The 20,432-nt window shown below is 51.2% G+C and overlaps 1 protein-coding gene across 1 annotated transcript in view; it reads right to left on the reverse strand.

Moving 5' to 3' along the window:
* Positions 1–2,659: 2,659 nt before the first annotated feature.
* Positions 2,660–20,432, reverse strand: part of ABCC6 (ATP-binding cassette, sub-family C (CFTR/MRP), member 6) — a 63,391-nt gene continuing 45,618 nt past the window's right edge. The window contains exons 21-31 of the mRNA XM_006871966.1: positions 20,059–20,179; positions 18,339–18,546; positions 16,084–16,394; positions 13,349–13,548; positions 12,111–12,237; positions 10,209–10,310; positions 8,646–8,792; positions 4,946–5,104; positions 4,686–4,852; positions 3,011–3,205; positions 2,660–2,768 (exon numbers count right to left, since the gene is read on the reverse strand). Of these exons, the coding sequence (XP_006872028.1) occupies positions 2,660–2,768; positions 3,011–3,205; positions 4,686–4,852; positions 4,946–5,104; positions 8,646–8,792; positions 10,209–10,310; positions 12,111–12,237; positions 13,349–13,548; positions 16,084–16,394; positions 18,339–18,546; positions 20,059–20,179 (1,846 nt within the window). The remainder of the gene's footprint in view (positions 2,769–3,010; positions 3,206–4,685; positions 4,853–4,945; positions 5,105–8,645; positions 8,793–10,208; positions 10,311–12,110; positions 12,238–13,348; positions 13,549–16,083; positions 16,395–18,338; positions 18,547–20,058; positions 20,180–20,432) is intronic.

A 20,432-nucleotide genomic window follows, 5' to 3' on the forward strand; every position in this document is an offset into this window, starting at 1 on the left:
GTGAAAGCTGGACAGTGAATAAGGAAAACCGTAGAAGAATTGATGCTTTTGAGTTATGGTGTTGGAGAATACTAAAAGTGCCATGGGCTGCCAAAAGGACCAATAGATCTGTTTTGGAAGAAGTGCAGCCAGAGTGCTCCTTAGAGGCCGAGATGGCTAAACTTCATCTCTCATAACTTGGACATACTGTCAGGAGGGAACAGTTGCTGGAGAAGGATATCATGTTTGGTAAGATGGAGGATCAGAGAAAAAGAGGAAGACCCCCAATGAGATGGATTGGCCAGGCAGAAGCATCGATGGACTCAAGTGTGGCAGCGGTAGTGAGATTGTCCCAGGATCGGACATTGTTTCATTTTGCTGTGCATAAGGTCGCTATGAGTCGGTGCCAACTCAATGGCACCTAACAACCACCACCATGAGGTTATTACCATTAGAGTACTTTTTTGCTTGGGTGTGCCATGGGGAGATAATGTTTCTATTTCAGCCTGACCCACCTTTGAACCTTCGTGAAGGCCCAGGTCAGATCTTCAGTTTACTCAGAACTTAACTTGGTGTGTGTCTGGGTGTGTACTTCTTTGTTGCTAAGTGCCATAGAATCGGTTCCAACTCATAGCGACCCTGTATAGGGTTTCCAAGTGCAAGAAGCGACTGGTGGGTTTGAATCGCAAACCTTGAGGCTCAGACCAACCTTGCAGTCCAGCGCATGAACCTCTAGCACCACATCAGAACTCCTGGTATGTACTAGGGTTGGACTGAGCTTGAATCTGCTTTACTAAGAGATGGCAGGAAGTGGCCCTGGAATCAGAACACAGGGTTTAGGGAGACGCTCGAAGCTGCTCATCCTGGGGAGAGACGTGCTTTCAGTACTGTGTATGGAGGGCGGGCGACCAATGCGCTTCTCATTGAAAGGGAGTCTCTCGGTGCTCAGAGGGCTGGGGAGTGGGGCCTGTTTCCATTATCTCCCCCCTGGGCACATTCCAGTCTGGCTTCCCCCTCATCATCTCTCCTTTTACCACACAATGGTCTCCCACGGTCCCCACCCCGGTGTTCAACCTGCAGACTCAGTGACCCTCTGAAACGCTGCCCCTGAACACTTCATTATCTAGTAGCAGACACACCAGGGGCGTGGCTTTAACAAACATTTATTTTCTCAAAGTCAGGGCACCAAGTCTGAGGAAAGTGCTCATTCTGTCTGTTCTGGGGGGAAACCCATTCCTAAATGGGACGATCACCACAGGTATGGGGTTAGGATTGGCAATACTGAACTTAGGGGAACATAATTCAGTTTGAAGCCCTGCACCATGGGGGCTCTCAGCCACATGCACCTCCTTGCTGGTCTTCAGCAGCCAAAGCAGTCCTGCGGACGGAACCCCCTCTCCCCGCCGAGGCAGCATTCATTGCTGGCTTCCTTCGTTTGTCTCTAGAATGGCAGCTCCGCTGTTTAATCACTGCACTGTCTCTAGGATGTGGGCACATAGGGCACCTCAAATTGATTCTTTGGGAACTGTGGTGTGCACTCAGCTTTCTAGAACCTGCTCTGTGGAACCAGCTCCCTCTTCAGTACAATGAGGTCATTGTGCTGCCTGAGCCTAGACCACCAGCAGAGATGGGAGACCCCAGTCATCCCCTTAGTGCAATCACTGTGCTGGGGAAAACTACACTCACTCAGTCATTCTCTCTGCTTGAGGCAGACAGGAAGCCACTTCCTTCCCTTTGGGTGGGATTTCAAAGTATTAATTCCAGCTGTTACTGCTGGGTGGCTGCTCCGGATCTAAGGATGTGAGCACAGGGCAGCGTGGCACAGGTAGTGGGTGGGACTGTGACCTCTGGAGCCGGGCCACTCGCGTTCAAATCCCTGTCTCAGTTTTCTCATCTGTAAAGGGGGCCTAATAGCAATGTTCCCAGTGACAGCAGTTCCATTCTATGGGCAAGGCATGTGGCTCAGTTCCGTGTTTGTGGGGATGAGGTAGATACCCCATTAAAACAAGACTGCACAGCGTGGATCAAGGGAGTCCACATTATGGTTTTTCTTGGATGTAACTTGTGTCCCATGAAGCCCTGGTGTACAATGATTAAAGCTTAGCTGCTGACAGATCGGCAGTTTGAACCAACCACCTACTCCATGGGAGAAACCTGTGGCAGCCTGCTTCTCCATGACACCTGTGGAAACCTGGTACCCAGTGAGTTAGAATTGACTCGATGACAGGTTTGGATTACGGGCATCTGGTAACTTGTAGAGGACTCCAGGGTGCCCTGGTGTGGGCCTAACGGAGCCCACACGGGTGACAGAACTGCAGAGACATGCTTGTCACACACAAGCTCGCCAGGTAAAGTAACACTCGGGAAATCTGAATAAGTGCGGTGGCTTAGGTCAACATCCTGGTGATAATAGTGAACTATTTTCAAATGTTCCCTTGGGGGGAACTGGATAAAAGGGTAAACAAGATCAATGATCTCAGAATAAAAAGTTCCCAACCTAGGATTCTGATGGAGTTGGTCTGTGTGGAGCCCCATGTGAACGCAGTGGGCAGCCAGGATTGAGAGCTACCGCCAACATCCAGTCTGGATGAGCCCAGAGTTGGGGCTGCCGAGAACTTCTGGATATGATACTCCGTGGGGATCTGCCATTTTTCTTCCAGGGGTAAAGGGGAGAGCTGGCTCAGACCAGGCCTGACTCCTGAGCCAATCTGTAAAACAGGCCTTTCTGGGCCAGCAGCTGGGCTGGGCTGCCACTCTCCGCCACCTGCCCCTTGTCCATGACCAGCACTCTGTAGTGGGGACAGGGAGAAGGCAGCTCTTTCAACATCAGCCCAGACACTCCCGAGAACTCAGAGGGGAGGCCCAGGCGGGCTCCCGCCTGACCCAGGCTGAACTGAGATGCATGTGTTCTTGGAGTCATCCCTTCCTGAGGGCATCAGTCTTGCCACCTGTGGGCCCTTCAGAAGCTAGACGTTGTACCCAGCCCCTCCTCTACCTGCTCACCCTTCAGGGGCTGGTGGGAGTACTTTACCTGGCGCAATCCAGCACCGAGCGCAGGCGGTGGGCAATGAAGAGGACTGTGCACTGAGCAAACCAGCTCCTGAGGGCCGCCTGGATCTGACGCTCCGTCCCAGGGTCCACGGCTGCCGTCGCCTCATCCAGGATGAGGATCTGGGTTTTCCGGAGCAGGGTGCGAGCCAGACACAGGAGCTGCTTCTGGCCCACGCTGGGGACGAGTGGGGTCGTTAGATTGGACACATCAGGGTCTCTAAGGTGCACCCACCCTTGGGTCCCCATGATGTCCACAGAAGCTAGGGGTGAGTAAGCCCTCACACGGGTGTGCAGTCAGAAAGGCCATTTTCAAGCAGGATAACTTCAGGCAAGTTCATTCAAACCCTCTGTGCCTCAGTTTCCTCCCTGGTGAAATGATTTTTCTCTTCTGTGGTCTCCTCAGTGCTGGTATATACAAAGGGCTTCAAAAGGTTCATGGGAAATTTTGTTATCTTTTCATTCCATTTTCCATGAACCTTTTGAAGTCCCTCATATTTTAATCCAAGGACAAGGGGAAGTGGAGTCAGGCACTGAGCCGTGAAGAGTGGTCACATAAAAGGGCTCGCGTACATGCGTGGTGACAAGCCCTCAGCACAGTGTGGACGCTCTGTAATTACAGGTGGGGACACTGAGGCTCAAAGTCACAGCCCGTGAGTGGCAGAGCCTGACCGCATTGGCTGGGCCTCGAGGACCAGGTATGGTTTAGGCGGTTTCCTCACCATATTCCCTTTTGCTGAAGTAATAACACCTAGTCCGGGTAAGTCTGCCTGGGCCTTGCTCCCACCTCACCCTGACAAGGTGGGCAGCCTTGGTCAAGTCTTTAGGTTTTCCAATTCCAACTCTGAGGTGAACACTTCTTGTTTCCAGTCTCACACACATGACTCATTTAACCCTCACGCTGGTAGGTAGGTACTATCATCCCCATTTGGGAGATGGGGAAACTGAGGCACAACAGTGGAGGAAGCCTCATTTGGAAGCCAGGCTGTCTGGCACTCATTTATGCTCTTGGCCACTGAGCTACACTGCCTCTCTGCTGCCTGGGAACCACTAACACCCAGTCTTGTCCCAAAACTTTCAGCGCCCGAAAAAGTGTTTGATTCCAGAAGGTCTCGGCTTTTAAAAAGGCAAACACAATCTGCTGCTTAATACTCACTGTGGGTTTGAGGTCTGCCCCCAGTAACAAGCGCAATACATTTTTATAGCCCCACCCCATCTCACCTCCAAGGAAAAAAGGTTTAGTGCCGTCAAGTCGACTCTGATTCATAGTATGGAGTTTCCAAGGAGAAGCTGGTGGGTTTGAGCCACTGACTTCGTGGTTTGCAACCCCAGTGCTTATCCTACAGTGCCACACCACGAATCCTTTAGATTAGTGGCTGGTGGCTGTGTGCCATGGAGTCAGTTCCAACTCATAGCGACCTTGTTGTACAGGGTTTCCGAGGCTATAAATCTTTACGGGAGCAGAGCCTCATGTTTCTCCCGCAGAACAGCTGGTAGTTTCTAACTGCTGGCCTGCGGTTCACAGCCCAATTCACAACCACTACGCTACCAGTTGAGTGCAATTCGGTTGCTCCGCCCTGGGACCCTAGGGCTAACAATGCATGGGGGAGGCAGAATTCCTGAGGACCCATCCAGTGCCCAAGGTGAGGTGACTGTACCTCAGGTTGTCCCCCTGGTCGATACACTTGTACTGCAGCTGACCGGGCAGGCTGGCCACCAAGGCTTTGAGCTGCATGGTCTCCAGGGCCGCCCAGATGGCCTCGTCTGTGTGCTCATCTAGCAGGTCGAGGTTCATCCGCAGAGAGCCAGGGAACAGGATGGGGTCCTTGGTCATAAGACAGAAGGTCAGAGCAGGGCCTAGTGGGGCTGTGCACCTCTGCCTGCCCCACCCCCGCACCCTCGGCTCCCCCGTCCTGACCTGGGGGATAATGGTGATTCTGGACCGCAGTGTGTGTAGCCCCACACAGTCGATGGGGACCCCGTCGATCCAGATCCTGCCTTCTGCTGCCTCCAGGAGCCGCAACAGACCCCCGGCCAGGGAGGACTTACCAGCACCTGTCCTGCCTACAATGCCCACCTGCCAGGGGACAGAGAGCAAGGGCTGCACTAACCAGACCTGGCTGAGCCCTGAGAGGTTCTCCCTATGTCCAGATCTATCTGTCCAGCCACATTCTTCAGCTGCCCAGTTATCCATCGGTTAATCCTTCTGGAGATGCACGCACAAAGCTATCCCGCCTTCCATCTGTGAATTCCTCTATCTTCCCTTCATCCTGGCATATCACCCCCATCTTCCCACCTATCCCTACCCTTCCATTATAGTTACTATGTGTCATCAAGTCGGATCTGACTCATGTCAACCCTGTATAGGTTTCTGAGAGCAGCTGATGGGATTCAGTGCGGACTTTGCCGTTACCAGTCCTGTGCATCTGCTGCCGCAGTATCCTAGGGCGCTTCTGCACTTCTGTCTCCCATCTTTACAGCCTCCACTTTCACCATCCTGCATCTTTAATCCCACCCCATTCTCCTATCCCTCCATCCAACCCTCAGCCTTCCATCCCACCTGCCCATCTTCCATACTGTATCTTTTTATCTACCCTTATACTCCTTCTTTCCCCACGCTCCCTACCAGCCTTCTTGCTCTTGCTTACTGCTGCATTCTCAGGACCTGACAAATGGCCAGAGTCAAAACTTAATTGTTTAATAAATGAAGTGAGTCACCCACTGCATGTCAGGCACTCCATTGTTGTTAAGTGCTGTCGAGACGGTTCTGACCCATAGCGACCCTGTACAGGGTTTCTGAGGCTGTATATCTTTACGGGAGCAGAAAGCCTCATCTTTCTCCTGCAGAACTGCTGGTAGTTTCGAACTGCTGACCTTAAGGTTCGCAGCCCAATTTGTAACCACTATGCTACCAGGCAGGCACTCCATTAGACACCAGAAATACAGAAATTAAGGAGTTCTTGCTCCACAGCGCTCTCTGGTCTTGGAAGTAGTACAACTGAGCCAACTCACTCAGAGTATAACAAATACCTGGTGTGGTGCTGTAGGGTCAGCACTGGACTACAAACCACAGGGTCACCAGTTCAAACCCACCAACTCCTCAAAAACCCTTTATGGGGTTGCTATGAGGGGGAACCAACTCAGCAGCACTTAACAACATGGAGTGAATTCTGCCTCCTAGCGACCTTGGAGGACAGAGTAGAACTGCCCCGTCGAGTTTCCAGTCTTAACGTCTTTACAGAAACAGACAGCCACAGAGCAGTTGGTAGGGTTGAACCGCCCACCTTTGACTTAGTCCAGCTCTTACCCAGTGTGCCACTAGGGCTCCTCTGAGTGATGAATAAGTGCTCTTAGGATCCAGCTCCCGGCCCGCAGCAATGGACACTATTCATGCTGCCTGGGCTAGAGTAGAAGGCTACTCCGGAGATTTCGTGGGGGTGAGGAAATGTGAGAGGAATCCTGAAGGATGGGGCTAAGCCCACCATGTGCTAGAATGCAAGTCCACTGAGGGCAGTACCTTGTCTGACCACTGGGCACTGAGGCAGCTGAGATTAGCTAAATCCTGGCAGAGGAATGAATGGGGGATAGGCAGGAAGCTACAGAGAAGTGGGCTGGGTACAGACTGGGCAGGGCCTTAAATGCCAAGCTCAGAAGTTGTGGCTCTGACGGGTGAAGCTGGCTGAGGGCCTGCAGCAGGGGAATCACTGAGAGAGCTAACAGGAGGGGCCGAGGCCTGAGTTGGAAGCCTACGATGGCCACCTGCAGTTCCCATAGGGAGGGGACGAAGAGGGTGGCAGGGACAGGGATTCCATGACAGGGCCCAATCAGGATCTATAAGACCTGTTCAGTGGGATAGCGGAGCTCCTTCATAGGAGTGTTGTGAGAGACAAAATGCCAACGCTAAGAAGTAAATGCTTTCATGAGTGCTTGTTGTGTGGCAGGTACTGCTCCAGGCACTTTGAAACAATCACTTAGTGATGCTGGTAAGTCCAAAAGTATTGTTACTAGGACTCCTGTTTACATGCCTGGGTTTATTCCAAATAACACGTGTTTAAACACATCTCTGCATTCAGTGGAGGGCTGAAGGCAAGTTCTCTCAGTAATATATTTGTCTTAGTCTTGTTAGGAAGGAGCTCTGGCAGCACTGTGGTTATGAGTCAGGCTGTTAATCTCATGGTCAGCAGTTCAAAACTACCACCTGTTCCACGGGAGAAAGATGAAGCTTTCTGCTCCCGTAAAGCCTCAGATACCCTATACAGCCTTGGAAACCCTATACAGGGTCTCTATGAGTCAAACCGACTCTGTGGCACATAACCACCACCACCAGTCTTGTGAAGTGCCATCGAGTCAATTCTGACCAACAGCGACCTGTATAGGGTTTCTGAGGAGCAGCTGGTGAGCTTGAACTGCCAACCTTGCAGTTCAAACGGCTTTACAGTCTGGTACATTAACCCACAGCGCCACACCAGGACTCCACCAGTCGTCGTCTTCTTGTTAGGTGCCATCAAGTCGGCACTGACTCCGTGCACAGCACAATGAAACACTGCCTGATCCTGGGCCAACCTCACTATCATTGCTACGCTTGGGCCCACTGATTCTGCCACTTTGTCAAAACATCTCGCTGGAGGTCTTCCTCGTTTTCTCTGACCCTCCACCCTACCAAACATGATATCCTTCTCCAGCGACTGGTCCCTCCTGACAAGTATGTCCGATGTATGAGAGATGAAGTTTGGTCATTCTGGCCTCCAAGGAGCACTCTGGCTGCACTTCTTCCAACACAGATCTGTTGGTTCTTTTGGCAGCCCATGGCACCTTCAATATTCTCCTCTAATACCATAACTCAAGAGCATCAATTCTTCTACAGTCTTCCTTATTCACTGTCTAACTTTCACATGCGTATGAACTTATTGCTCCTTGGAAACCCTATATAGGGCTGCTATGGGTCGGACCGACTCGACACTTAACAACATGTAATAAGGGAGACCTGTTGTGGCACTGTGGGTTAATGTGTTGGACTGCCAGGTCAGAAGCTCACCAGCTGTGCCTTGAATCTTATAGCAATACTTTTTGACTTACCTTCATATGCAGTGAAACACACACCAATTCAACTGTTTCTACAGGTACAATTCAGTGACAGTGGTAACATACAACCATTCTCTGATCAGTTTCTCCCCAGTTAACAGAAATCACCGCTCCTTAAGGTTCTTGTCTGATCTTCCAAGTTCCTGTTGTGAATTTGTTCAACTACACTGCACATATTAACCCGATTAAACATCACACCAACTCCATGAAGTCGATACTATTATTCCCATCTTATGATGGGAAAACTAGGGCCCAGAGCCATAAACTGACTTGACCAACGTCATGCATGGCAAATCCAGAATCCAAGCCCATGCAACCCTCAGTGTTCAGCACAGGTGCAGCACTTAGGAGGTTTCCAACAAACGTTAGAAGAAGGGGGTCCGGAGGTGCCTGATCTGGGGAGGTCGTGGGGAGCAGAGCACATCAGTAAGACAGGAGCAATTTAGAAGTCCAGCTGGGGTGCATGCAGAGAGGATGTTTAGGAGGCAGCAAGTGCTCAGTCTTACCGTGACTGACGCCTGGGGAGAACCACTCACCTTCTCTCCTGGGTGGATTCTGACAGACACATCTCGCACAGCCAGTGGGAGTTCAGGCCCATACCGCAGCCCAAAGCCCCGGAACTCAATCTGCCCTGCGTGAGGCCAGGGGGGCTGGGCTGCACAGGTGGGCAGCCTCCAGGGGGCCTAAGGCAGGAAGGGACAATGAGTCAGAGGAACCTTTCTCCAAGGCTTCTTACTAAATGGCTCAGTTGTCTGAGCCTCAGTTTCCTCTTCTATAAAGTGGGTGTACTTACTGCTATTGCAGCGTTGTTAGGGGAATAAGATGAGGGCATGGAACGTGGGCTCAAGACAGATATCTGATACCATCTACTGTTTATCAATAATGAGCTGCTGCTTCGTGTCAAAGAATGATGTTCTCGTGAGAAGAAGGCAAGACTGGTGGGAACCCTGCTGTTTACAATCCCTGTGACCTGGTACAGGTCAGTCAACATCCTGGAATCCAACTTCCCTAGCTGTGAAGACGGGCTAGAAAAAGCAGTGGACTGCTTTGTTGCAAGGCCTCATTGGATGCTCCAAGTAAACCCAGAGCCATTGTGTGCCAGGAGGCTGGGTGGCACATGCGGTTTGCAGTTGGCTGCTCCCCTAAAGGATGGATGTTGGAACCCACCCAGTGGCTCGGTGGAAGAAAGGTCTGGTGATTTGCTCCCTTAAAAATTACAACAAAGAAAACCCTATGGAGCTTTTTCCCTCCCTGGATGCCTAAGCGTCTGCCGCCATCATGAATGACACAGTATCCATCCAGACCAAGAAGTTCATGACCAACCGACTACTTCAGCGGAAACAGATGGTCATTGATGTCCTTCACCCCAAGAAAGCAACAGTGCCTAAAACAGAAATTCTGGGAAAATTTGCCAAAATATATGACACCAGAGGTCATCTTTGTGTTTGGATTCAGAACCCATTTTGATGGTGGCAAGACTACTGGCTTCAGCATGATTTATGTATCCTTGGATTATGCAAAGAAAAATGAACCTAAACACAGACTTGCAAGGCATGGCCTGTCTGAGAAGAAGAAAACAGTGCAAGGAACGCAAAAACAGAATAAACTAAGTCAGGGGAACTGCAAAGGTGAATGTTGGTGCTGGCAAAAAGAAGGAATAATGATTCTGCAATGACTGGATTTTTCACCAGAGGGTTAATAAACCCTAAAATCTTTAAAAACAAAAACAAATCCTATGGAGCCCGTTCTACTCTGTAGCACATGTGTTGCCCTGAGTAGGAATCAACTCCATGGCAAAGATGGAATTAGATTTTGTTTTGTTCCATTACTGTTGTGTTCTTGTGATGTTGCTGCTTTTATTGTAACGCTGCTGGTTCCCTGAGGCTCCGTATGGGTGCCCTGCTTTGCTCAAGCTAGTAAGCAAAGGGAGCAGGATTGAACTCTGGCTCCACACCATTACTGGCACCCTGTCCTGGGGCCCTGGCTTAGGTTGGTGGGGTTGGGTTGGGGAGAAGAGCATGCAGATGCCAAAGCCCATGACAACTAGTTCCACTGTCTAGGTCCTGGCTGGGCCCTGCAACTCCACCCTGCCCTGTCACCTCCTTAGGTGTTTGGGAGTAGTCCTTCATTCTCTCCACCGCCACAATGCCACTTTCCAGCTCTGTCCAGCTTCGGACCGCCCACTGCAGCGTCTGTGTCACCTGGTATGAGAAGATCCCTCAGGCTAGGCCTCAGTAAGGCCACCGCAGGCTAGAACTGGCCACTGAGGAAGGGGACCAAGGAGAGGATGCAGGGACAGGGCAGTTCAAAGACCTGGGCTCACGGGATCGTATTTGGTTGCAGCAGATAGCAACCTTCCTTCCTCCAGTCCTGCTCGCTTCTCTCTCCCTTCCTAGATGCAGAGTACACAGAGCAGAAAGGAGCCCACAGATGTCAGCTCTCTAACCCATCTTCATGCAAGTGGGAGACAGGAACAGAGAGGGTGTGTGGCCCTCCCCAGGATACCCAGCAGGTCCCCGGCCCACTGACTTTCCATTCCAAAAGCTTTCCCAGGGGTGCTAGGCTTCCAGTGATTTCCCACCTCAAGCTCCACACCAGGGCCTGTGTGTCCTGCACATTCAGACATTCATACCCTCCACTCTCGCTCTGCCTTACCTCACCCCCTACGGCCACACTGGTCTGTCATGCTATTCCTGACTCACCTGGCATAGGCACACTCCTGCCTCAGGGCCTTTGCTCCTGCTGTTCCCTCTGCTGGGAGCCTCCTCTCATTGATGCTCTCCCTCCACCATCACTTGTCTTCCTTGCAGTAGCAAACGATGCCTGGCCTCATCATGCTCCATTCCCTACTCTGCCTTATCCTTATGTTCTCTGCGCCCTAGCTGCCTCCACTACAAAATCAAAGTAAGAGTTCAAACCCAATCTAAACCAGCTGGTAAGGAGTTAATGTTGACTCAGGGTGACCCCGTGTGTGCAGAGCTGCACTGTGCACCACAGGGGTTTCAAGGCTGCAATCTTTTGGAACCAGACTTCCAGGCCTCTCGTTCAGAGTGACTCTGCATGGGTTTGAACCACCAACCTTCAATCAGTAGTTAAGTGCTTAACTGTTTGTAGCCCCCAGGAACAAGTATAATAGTAGCGACTTCCTAATGGGGTCGCGAGCAAGGTTATAGGAGTTAACACAAATGTTCATAAGGCACTTAGAACAATGCCTGGGTCATGCATAGTAATTAGCGCTAAAGACTATTTATACAGTCATGGCATGGCGCTGTGGGTTAATGCGCTGGACTGCAAAGTTGGTTTGAACTGAAAGGTCGGTAGTGGTTCAAGCTCACCAGCCATTCTTCGGAAACCCTATATAGGGGTCGCTATGGGTAGGAACTGACTCGATGGCACTTAACAACAACAGACAGACAATTTAAAGGACCCTGGTAGTGTAGTGGGTTACATGTCAACAGTTTGAATCCATCAGCTATCTGTGGGAAAAAGATGAGGCTTCCTGCTCCCATAAGGATTTCAGCCTTGAAGCCCTATACAGAATCACTGAGTCAGAACCAACCAAACAGCACACAACCACCACCACATACTATTTATATGCAGATACACTGGGACTTTAAAAAGTTCGTGGAAAATTTCTGTAAGCTTCCTACTCCATTTTCCTAAGAGCTTTTTGATGCCCCATCGTGTATTCTTTTCCTTCACACTGTTGATCATGGCCTAACACCAACTGTTGTGACAATTAATCAGGATGCCCTGGAAACACACACTTTATCGCCATTGGTCCTTGCAACATCTGGATGGGTGGGATTGCTGCCCATATTCTAGATGTGCACACTGAGGCTCTCAGAACCACAAGGTCACCTCAGTAAGTCCAGCCCTGGTAGAGCTACCATTTCCTCACCGTTGAGGGTTGAGACTTGGGGTCCTTGGGAACCCTACTGGTAGGTGTTGTCTTTGGACCGGCTGGCACCCGAGCCCAGGCTGGAGGAGGGCAGGAGTACCTGGAGGGCAGTGGAGACAGAGAAGCCCACGAGGCCTGCTCTCAGGTAGGTCTTGCTCCACACAGCACACATGGCAGCCGCCAACACCAGGATGTTCCCTAGGAGCTCCAGATTGGCAGCGAGCCACCTGCGGGGAAGGTGGAGAGCAGGGGGTCAGCGGTGCCTGGAACTGCCTGGACCTGCTTCTCTGGGCACACAGCCTGGTCACTGGCCAGCTCACACACCGTGGGAGTCCCAGCGATGGTCTTCTTGTTCCCCAGATCCCACCCAAGCTTGATGGTGGGAGGAGGTGACAATGTTCTTCTGACTCATCCGTGCCAGCTCGGGCAGGGCCTGGCACACACGGTACTCGGTAGAGTGTTAGTGAGGGCCACTGCTCTGCTCCTGGAATATGCCAACTCATGTCCCACCTCCGACCTAACCTCTATCTTCTGGCACAAGTCAGCTAAAAACGTCAACTCCTCTGAGAGCCTTCCCTGACTCCTCCTCTACCCCTCTCTGATGACGACTTCCTTCCTAACGGTTGTCCCTCTTGGTAACAGAACCTTTTCAGCAGTGTGGCCCATCAGTGTCCACCAGTACAACACAACTTCCTGAGGGCAGTGTCCTGTGTGTCTTGTTCCCAGCCCCATGCCCAGTCTAGCGCTGGGCCTGATGGGTGTTACTAAACTCCGACTCTTCTGTTTGTTCGCTCACTGAATCTTCCCACAAGGATTTATTGAGCCAACGGCAGTGTGCCTGGCATATCTGAGGAGCTAGGTACACAGCCCAACAAACAGACTGATGAAAACTTGCCTCAGGAGAACTGAACTTTACCACACAGGCCCTTCTGTCTTCCAGATGACCCTGTACGGTGATCTAGTAATTCCCATCTGACAGAGCTGGGATTTGAACCTGCCATGTCTATGCTCACAGCTTGTGTTCTTGCTCTTGTTTTGGACTGAAAGGAGACGAGGGTGTTAGTTTCTCTGTTACCATGGCAGCAGAGACTGGTCCACTTGTCTGACATCAGTGCTTTCTTCTCTCTGCTGAGCCCTGTACCTCCTGCTCAGCTGCCTTTGGGGACCCTCTGGGCCAGGTTCCATCTGTCTGCTGAGAGGCAACCTGTGGGATCTAGCCTCAGCTTTGTGTGCAACTCGCTGTGTGATCTCAGGTTGTCCACTTGACCTCTCTGGCCACAAAGTGTGATTTACCACTGGTGTCACTCTCTGGGGCCTTCTCTGCCCCCAGGATCTTACCTGTCAGCCACCAGTCGTGGGAAACTGACCCTCTGGCTCTCATCCACGTGTGCATTACTCTGAGTCACAAAGGAACTCTGGGCCCGGAAGGCCCTGATCACTGTGCTGCCCTGGAACATCTCGGCTATGTGGGAGCACACAGACGAGTGTCTGACTGACTCCAGACGTCGCAGCTGGCACGAGCTGGCCACATAGAGGCTCTGGAAGAGACCACAGACAGAGAGAGGTGGCTCGCAGAACCACTGGCAGCGCCAACACAAGGTTCCTGACCAGATTTTGTTATGCTGTGTGACCTTGGACCCCTTGCTTCCCCTCTCTGGGCCCCAGTTTCCTTACAGAGTTAATGTCTTTTTAAAAGATCACCTGGGGAACTTTAAGAACCTCCAGTGCCCCAGAATATATGAATCAGAATCTCTGGGACTGGCACCTTGGCTTGGGTATTTTTCTTAAAAGCCTTCCAGTGGATTCTGATGTGGTTAAGAGCCACTGATCTAGTTTAAATGTCTCATTTCATAGCACCAATGCCAACTGCTTCACTCAGGGCAAATCAGAGAAGGGGCACAAATGGATAGCACCATGGAGGCAGCTGCTGTTGTGAAGTGCCTTCGAGTTGATTCTGACTCGGCAACCCTGGATAGGTTTTAATCTTCACAGGAGCAGAAAGCCTCATCTTTCTCCCATGGACTGCTGGGCTCGAACCGCTGGCCTTGTGGTTTGCAGACCAGTATTTATCGGATGCAGCCACTGTGCTCCCCTTCATGGAAGGCAGCTGGTCCAGTTGAATTCACTCAGTAAACCTAAGGGTTACATGCCAACTGCTTGGGACGTGAGGCACACAGAGAATTAAGTGTCATTATCAGACTCCAGGATCAACAGCTTCTTTACAAAGCCACTGCCATTCATTGGTCCCAACTCACAGTGGCCCTAGAGGATGGAGTAGAACTGCCCCGCGGGGTTTCTGAGCCTGTAAATCTTTACAGGAGCAGACAGCCTCATCTTTCTCTCGACAGTGACTGGAGGGTTCAAACTGCTGACCTTGTGGGTAGCAGCCCAATGGGTGCCCCAGTGAGCCACCAGGGCCCCTTTCCTTTACTAAGTACCTCATTCACTGTGTGGGCCCTGGTGCTGGTCCCACTTCACAGATGAGAACACCTGAGGCTTAGGGGTGGGGCAAGCAGCTGCTCCCAGCCTCTACAGGACATGCATGGCAAGGCCTGGATTTCAACCCACTTCTGTCGGCACTTAACCACAACAGCACCAACTGTCTGAGTCCAAAGCTTGCGAAAGAGACGCAGCCCTTTTCTGCTTCAAGAAGACTGAGAGGACGGGTTTGCGTCTTCCTGCCACGTTGTTTCTACTCTACTCATTTCCTAGTGGGACTGTCAATCCTGGATTCTGATCACACGACCTAGCCCAGCCAGTCAGGGTACACCATCCTGTTGGCCACTGTGATTCATTCAGGGACAGGCACATGACTCATAAAGGGCCAATGGGGCTCTTCCCTGGGATTAATCTATGATATATGACTGAGAATTACAAAATTGGCAGTTCAAGCCCGCCAGCGCTCCCCAGGAGAAAGATGAGGCTTTCTGTTCCCACAAAGATTTATAAGCCTCAGAAACTGGATATAGGGTTGCTATGAGTCGGAACTGACTCGATGGCACTTGACAACACCACCAACATATGAACCTTAGCTGGAGGAGAGTTTTCTTTGTGCTGAAGTTGCTAAGGCGGGATGATGTAAGTCTGGTGTTGCCAGCAGCAATCAGATCTGCCCCCTGTGGGGGGAAAAAAAGAAGTTTGTAAACTTTGACCAAGGACAGTCTACTCAGTGGTTGTCGAATGTATCAGAATGGTGAGTGTTGGTTTGGAGGGTCTGTTAAGACACAGACTGCTGGGCCTCACCCGCAGAGGGTCTGATTCAGTAGGTCTGGGGTGAGGCCTGAGAATCTGCATTTCTAACAGGCTGCTGCTGCTGGTCTTGGGGTAGTACTGTGAGAATCACTGAACTGTGGAGGTGACAGCCAGTTCCAAGGCATCCCCAAAGTGGACACCATTCAAGTCTGTTCTTTGGTTTGGGCTCATTTTAGCTGGTCTTTGACCCTGGCCACAGAGAAGAAGCTCTTGCCCAACACAAGAATCTTTGAGACTGAGCCCTGCCTGGTCTCCAGATAACTGGTAAAGAGAAAGCCAACGCCACAGCAGAAGTGCAACAGCTTAGGTATTAAAAAAGACTCTTGACTGTAAAACAAAAAGTGGGGAGTAGTTAATCTTACAGTCCAGGAACAGAGGACCCTAGGGCCAGCAAGAGGGAAGAGCATGAGCGGAATGTGGGATCCTAACCAAAGAAGCAGCACCACCAGAGACGGAGACAGAGGTGATAGCATGGAGAGAGAGAGTAAGCAGAGGACTCTACATTCACGGAAAGAGAAAGGCTATGTGCTGGCAGCCAGGAGGCTGGTTTGCAAAATGTGTGCTTTGGTTGTTTAAGCTATTCTATATTCCTGTGTGTTTTTGTGTACATCAAAAAGGGGATTGTAAGCATTACAATGAAATAAGATGCGATTGGTTGATTGCAAAATAAATAATAAAAGGATTAAACAACAACAACAACAAAAGACTCTGACCTGAACATTTGGGAGACAGAGAATGGAGCAAGTATTAGAAGTGGGCAGGCAACTGTGCAGAACTTCTCAGACAGAGTCCTTCCCAGAGACCCTGTGACTTCTCCTTACCTGAAACCCAGCGTACAGGATGAACAGCGGTAAGAGGGCCACAAGGACCAGTGGAGTGGCCACCACCACCACCAGGCTGACCTCCAGGAGTCCAAAGACATAGGTCAGCAAGGAGCGGAGTTTGTCTGGGATGTCCACATCTACCGTGTCTGTCTCCTTGGAGAAGCGGTTCAGCAGGTTCCCAGTGGGCGTCTGCTCAAAGAAGCTGACGGGAGATCGCACCACATCCCACAGAAGCCTCCGGAAGAGCTGGCGGGATGCCCGAGCCCCGCCTAGGATCACCATGGCCATGGAGGCAAACAGCCCGATGGCTGGGGAGCAAAGGGGTCACACATAATGGTGGAGTCCCTTGGGTAAGCCCCCTACACCCCCATGGTGCCACTGAAGAGTGTCCTCTGGTGGAACCACCCTGTCTTCCAGTGACCAGCCACATGCTTGGGACGGGGCTAACTTCACCCCGATCTCTTGGGTGGGACAAATTCTACCTCTGGCCAATCCAAACCAGAGTAATTGGTTCAGGGTGAAAACATGGGCCAACCTGGGCCAGGAGAGTGGGGTCTGGGATTTTGCTAGAATATTCTGTGGGATCCCATCTTATCACCACTTGGGGAAGAGAGTCTGCGTGGAGAGGAAGCTCTCACAGTGGAAATAAATGATATAATTTCGGACTCCTACTGACATCCCCTGGATGTAACCATAGTTGAATCCATTACTTATGGATTCCGGATGTATGAGCCAACAAATTCTCTTGTTGCTTTAACCAGTTGGAACTGGAGTTGAATTTTCTGTTCCTTATAATCAAGAGATGTAACTGACCACTCATTTTTAGAATGGGGATCTAAGACCTGCCCTGGCCTATCCAACGAGGGAGGGTTGTGGACAGATTTTGAGAGGGTAGTAAGGCTGGTGTAGGCCTGGGCAGTGTTTCTTTCTGCTATGGGTCAGAACAGACAAGATGGCACCTAACAACATCAGTGTGTCTCCTGATGGCCAGCTGAATTCATGCAACAAGGACCTGGTGGTTAGTGGGCTACACATTCATCCACCAGCGATTTCTCAGGAGAAAGATGAGGCTGTCTGCTCCTATAAGATCTGTAGCCTCGGAAGCTCTATTTGAGTTCTGCTCTGTCCTCGAGGGTCCTTATGAATCAGAATTGACTGGGTGGCAGTGGGTTAACAAGGCTTGGCTGACTCTCTAACTCCTCTTTTTTAACTCACTTTCCTGGTGGCAGTGGGTTAACAAGGCTTGGCTGACTTTCTAACTCCTCTTTTTTAACTCACTTTCCTGGAACCACACCTTTGTCTACCTGCTCTGGTGAGCAGTCTGTGGATTCCTGAACTAGAAAACTCCTCAGTGCTTAGGCGCGATGCACCTATTTTACAGAAGAGGACAAACATCCACAGCCTTTGGGGGCCCTGGACAAGGTCCCCCTGTGAATCAGGCAGACTGCAAGAAACGTGAAGATGGGGGTACCCCTTTCAAAGACGAGGCTAAACGCACAGCTTAATCTTGTCATTCTGCTCAGCCAGGTCACGCTTTGAAAGGAGGAGCTGAGCAGGGATTGGGGTTGTGGGGAGAGGCAATAGGAGGGGTTGTATGCTGTTGGATCTGTTCGGAGTGCTGACTGAAGCAATGGCCACACAGACCTTTGCAGGTGACAAAATTGTACAGAACTCCCAGGTACAAGTAACACATGTGATGGGGAGAACTGGGGACACATCTGAAGATAAGTGGTGGATTCTCTTCATGTCAATACCCGGCTCTCCTGATGACAATACCCAGCTATCCTGATTACAATACTACACTATCTGGGGTACGTAGGCAGAGTGCACGGGAGCTGGCCCTTCATTGTCTGCATGCAAGTCTACAAGGATCTCACTAACAACTGCAAGTTCAAAACCAAAAACAGAAGAGGTGAGGGTGGCAGTGTGTGTCTGGGGTGAGGGGGCTCAGAGCCAGCAGTCGGACTTAGGCAGAGTCCTAGGTACTCAGCTGTCTCAACATCTGGGGCCAAGATTCAGCATTTGAGACCCCTCTGTTTCTGCATTTGCAGGTGAGGCTGGCAGCGACTGAAGGGTCCAGAAAAGGAGGGATGGGTCCTGTCCCCCCACTTCCCAGGGCCCCAGAGTAAGGATGCAGGTCTGTTCTTGGGCCCAGGACATGTGCGGGGAGGACAGGGTAAGCCAGGGATGGGTAAACCAGGGAGCCCTGAGCAACCCTGGATTGAGCTGCGGGGGGTGCTGGTAGAGGTCACCTTGGAGACAGCCGAGGAACCCGAAGACCCAGCCACGCAGGGCAGCGTGCACCTGCCGCCCATCCACGATGGGGTCGTCTGCCCACAGGCTCAACCAGTAGCTGTGGCAGAAGGAGGCCACTTGCTGGCAGAGGAAGAGGACGAGCATGTAGAGGCCGACGGGGACGCCCACTGCCCGCAGGTACGTCAGGTACATGGCGGCCTTCACCTATGGACACAGTGGGGAGAGGAAGAGGACTCTGCAGAATACCTCCCACCAGGAGCCCTGTCTACACTCCAGACCCCCTTCCTCTAGGAAGCCCTAGTGGGGCAGGGGAGACCTAAAGTTAACAGGCAGGAGCACTTTCTGGATTTGGAGGAATTTACTGAACACCTACTACGGAGTGGGGTCCTAGTGTGGCTCTATAGGATAAGCAATGGATTGCTAACCACAGGGTCAGCAGCTCACACCCATTAGCTGCTCCTTGGAACCCTACACAGGGTCGCCATGAGATGGAACTGATCTAATGGCACTAACTATGGAACAAGCCCAGCACGTGTTCTCTAACCTCACAATCATCCCCATTTTACAGATAAAGAAACTGAGGCATGAAGAGGGTAAGCAACCTGCTTAAGGTCCAGCGTGACTTCTGAAACATCTCTGTCTGACCCTGGCTTGCTGTGGCTGACCCGCCCCTGGGTTTTCCTTGCTCTTAGAAGAAAATCCAAACTCCTTGTCCATCTCTGACCTCACCCAGCCTCATGGAGCCACAACTCTCTTCTCTGGCACCTCAAGCTCCTTCCACTGCAGAGCCTTTGCACCTGCTGTTCCCTCGGCCTGCAACACACTTCCCAGCCTCTTCCCACCACTTGCTCCTCAGCACCTTCAGGGATCTGATCAGATGTCACCTCTCAGAGCATCTGATTCACAGGTGACCCCATCCCCCTGCTGTCTCCGTGTCCTCCCCCTGTTTTGTTTCCTCTTTAGCATTTACCATCATCAGCCTCATTGTTTGTGGTCTATCTCCCTCTAACTAGGATGAAGTCTCCACTAAGGCACAGACTTGGCCTGGCAGGCACTTAGTGGATGCCCTATAAATGTCATCTGGGTGGGTGAGTGAACAGGTAAATGGCTGGCTGGCTGGCTGGCTGGATAGATGAATGAGTAGGTGAATGGATGGGTGGGTATATGAGACAGAGAATAGGTGAAAAGACAGATCACTGAATGGCTAGAGAGGTGGGTAGGAGGATAGATGGGTGGTTGGGTGGGTGGGTAAATGTCTGAAAGTGGGGGATGGTAGATGAATGTGTGGATAGATGGTTGGGATGAATGGATGGGTAGGTAGATAGATGGGTGAATGGATGGATAAATATACCAGTAAGTAGGTGGATGGGTGGATTGATTAAACAGTATAAAAGAGGAGAAAAATACAAGTTTCAAATTCAGACAGACCTAGATTTGATTCTCAACTTGGCTACTTGCTAGCTATGAGAATATAGACAAGTCTCTGAACTTTTCAGACCTCAGTTTCGTCATCTCTAAAATGAAGCTATCCCCATCCACATTTTTAAGTACTTGTGAGGAGTAACAAATATGAAGTGCTTGAAAGCTAATTTGGCACATAGCAGGTACCTGCCCTCCCTGCCCCACCCCTGCCCATCCCCTTGCTGTGTCCGGCGGCAGGTTTGGGATCTCCAGGGGAGCAGCAGGTGGGGAGGGAATGGAGCAGCTGGTGGTTACCCTGCCGTATGGCATGTGGTCTCCTTCTGCTGGCCGTCCTGTCCCCTCAGGCTCATCTAAGGTGACCCTTGTCTGGACCTTTGAGGTGGTGATGTCCTCCTCAGGGACTAACTTGATGAACCTGACATTTAGAGGAAATGAGGACAATTAAGTGTCTTTCCCCATGGGGTATGCCCCACTCTCTTACTTTAGGATGCATTCTACTCACTCATCCATCCTTCCAGCCATCCTGCTAACATGTGAGCACCAACTCTGTGTCACGTCCCTCCTCTCTCTGGGCTGCCCACTAAAGGTCATCTGCAGCCCAGCGAGCCTGTTCTCGCAGCCCCATCCACTGCCCACTAAAGGTCATCTGCAGCCCAGCGAGCCTGTTC

The sequence above is a fragment of the Chrysochloris asiatica genome, unplaced genomic scaffold (genome assembly GCF_000296735.1).
Source record: "Chrysochloris asiatica unplaced genomic scaffold, ChrAsi1.0 scaffold00178, whole genome shotgun sequence".
NCBI classification, from domain to species: Eukaryota; Metazoa; Chordata; class Mammalia; order Afrosoricida; family Chrysochloridae; genus Chrysochloris; species Chrysochloris asiatica.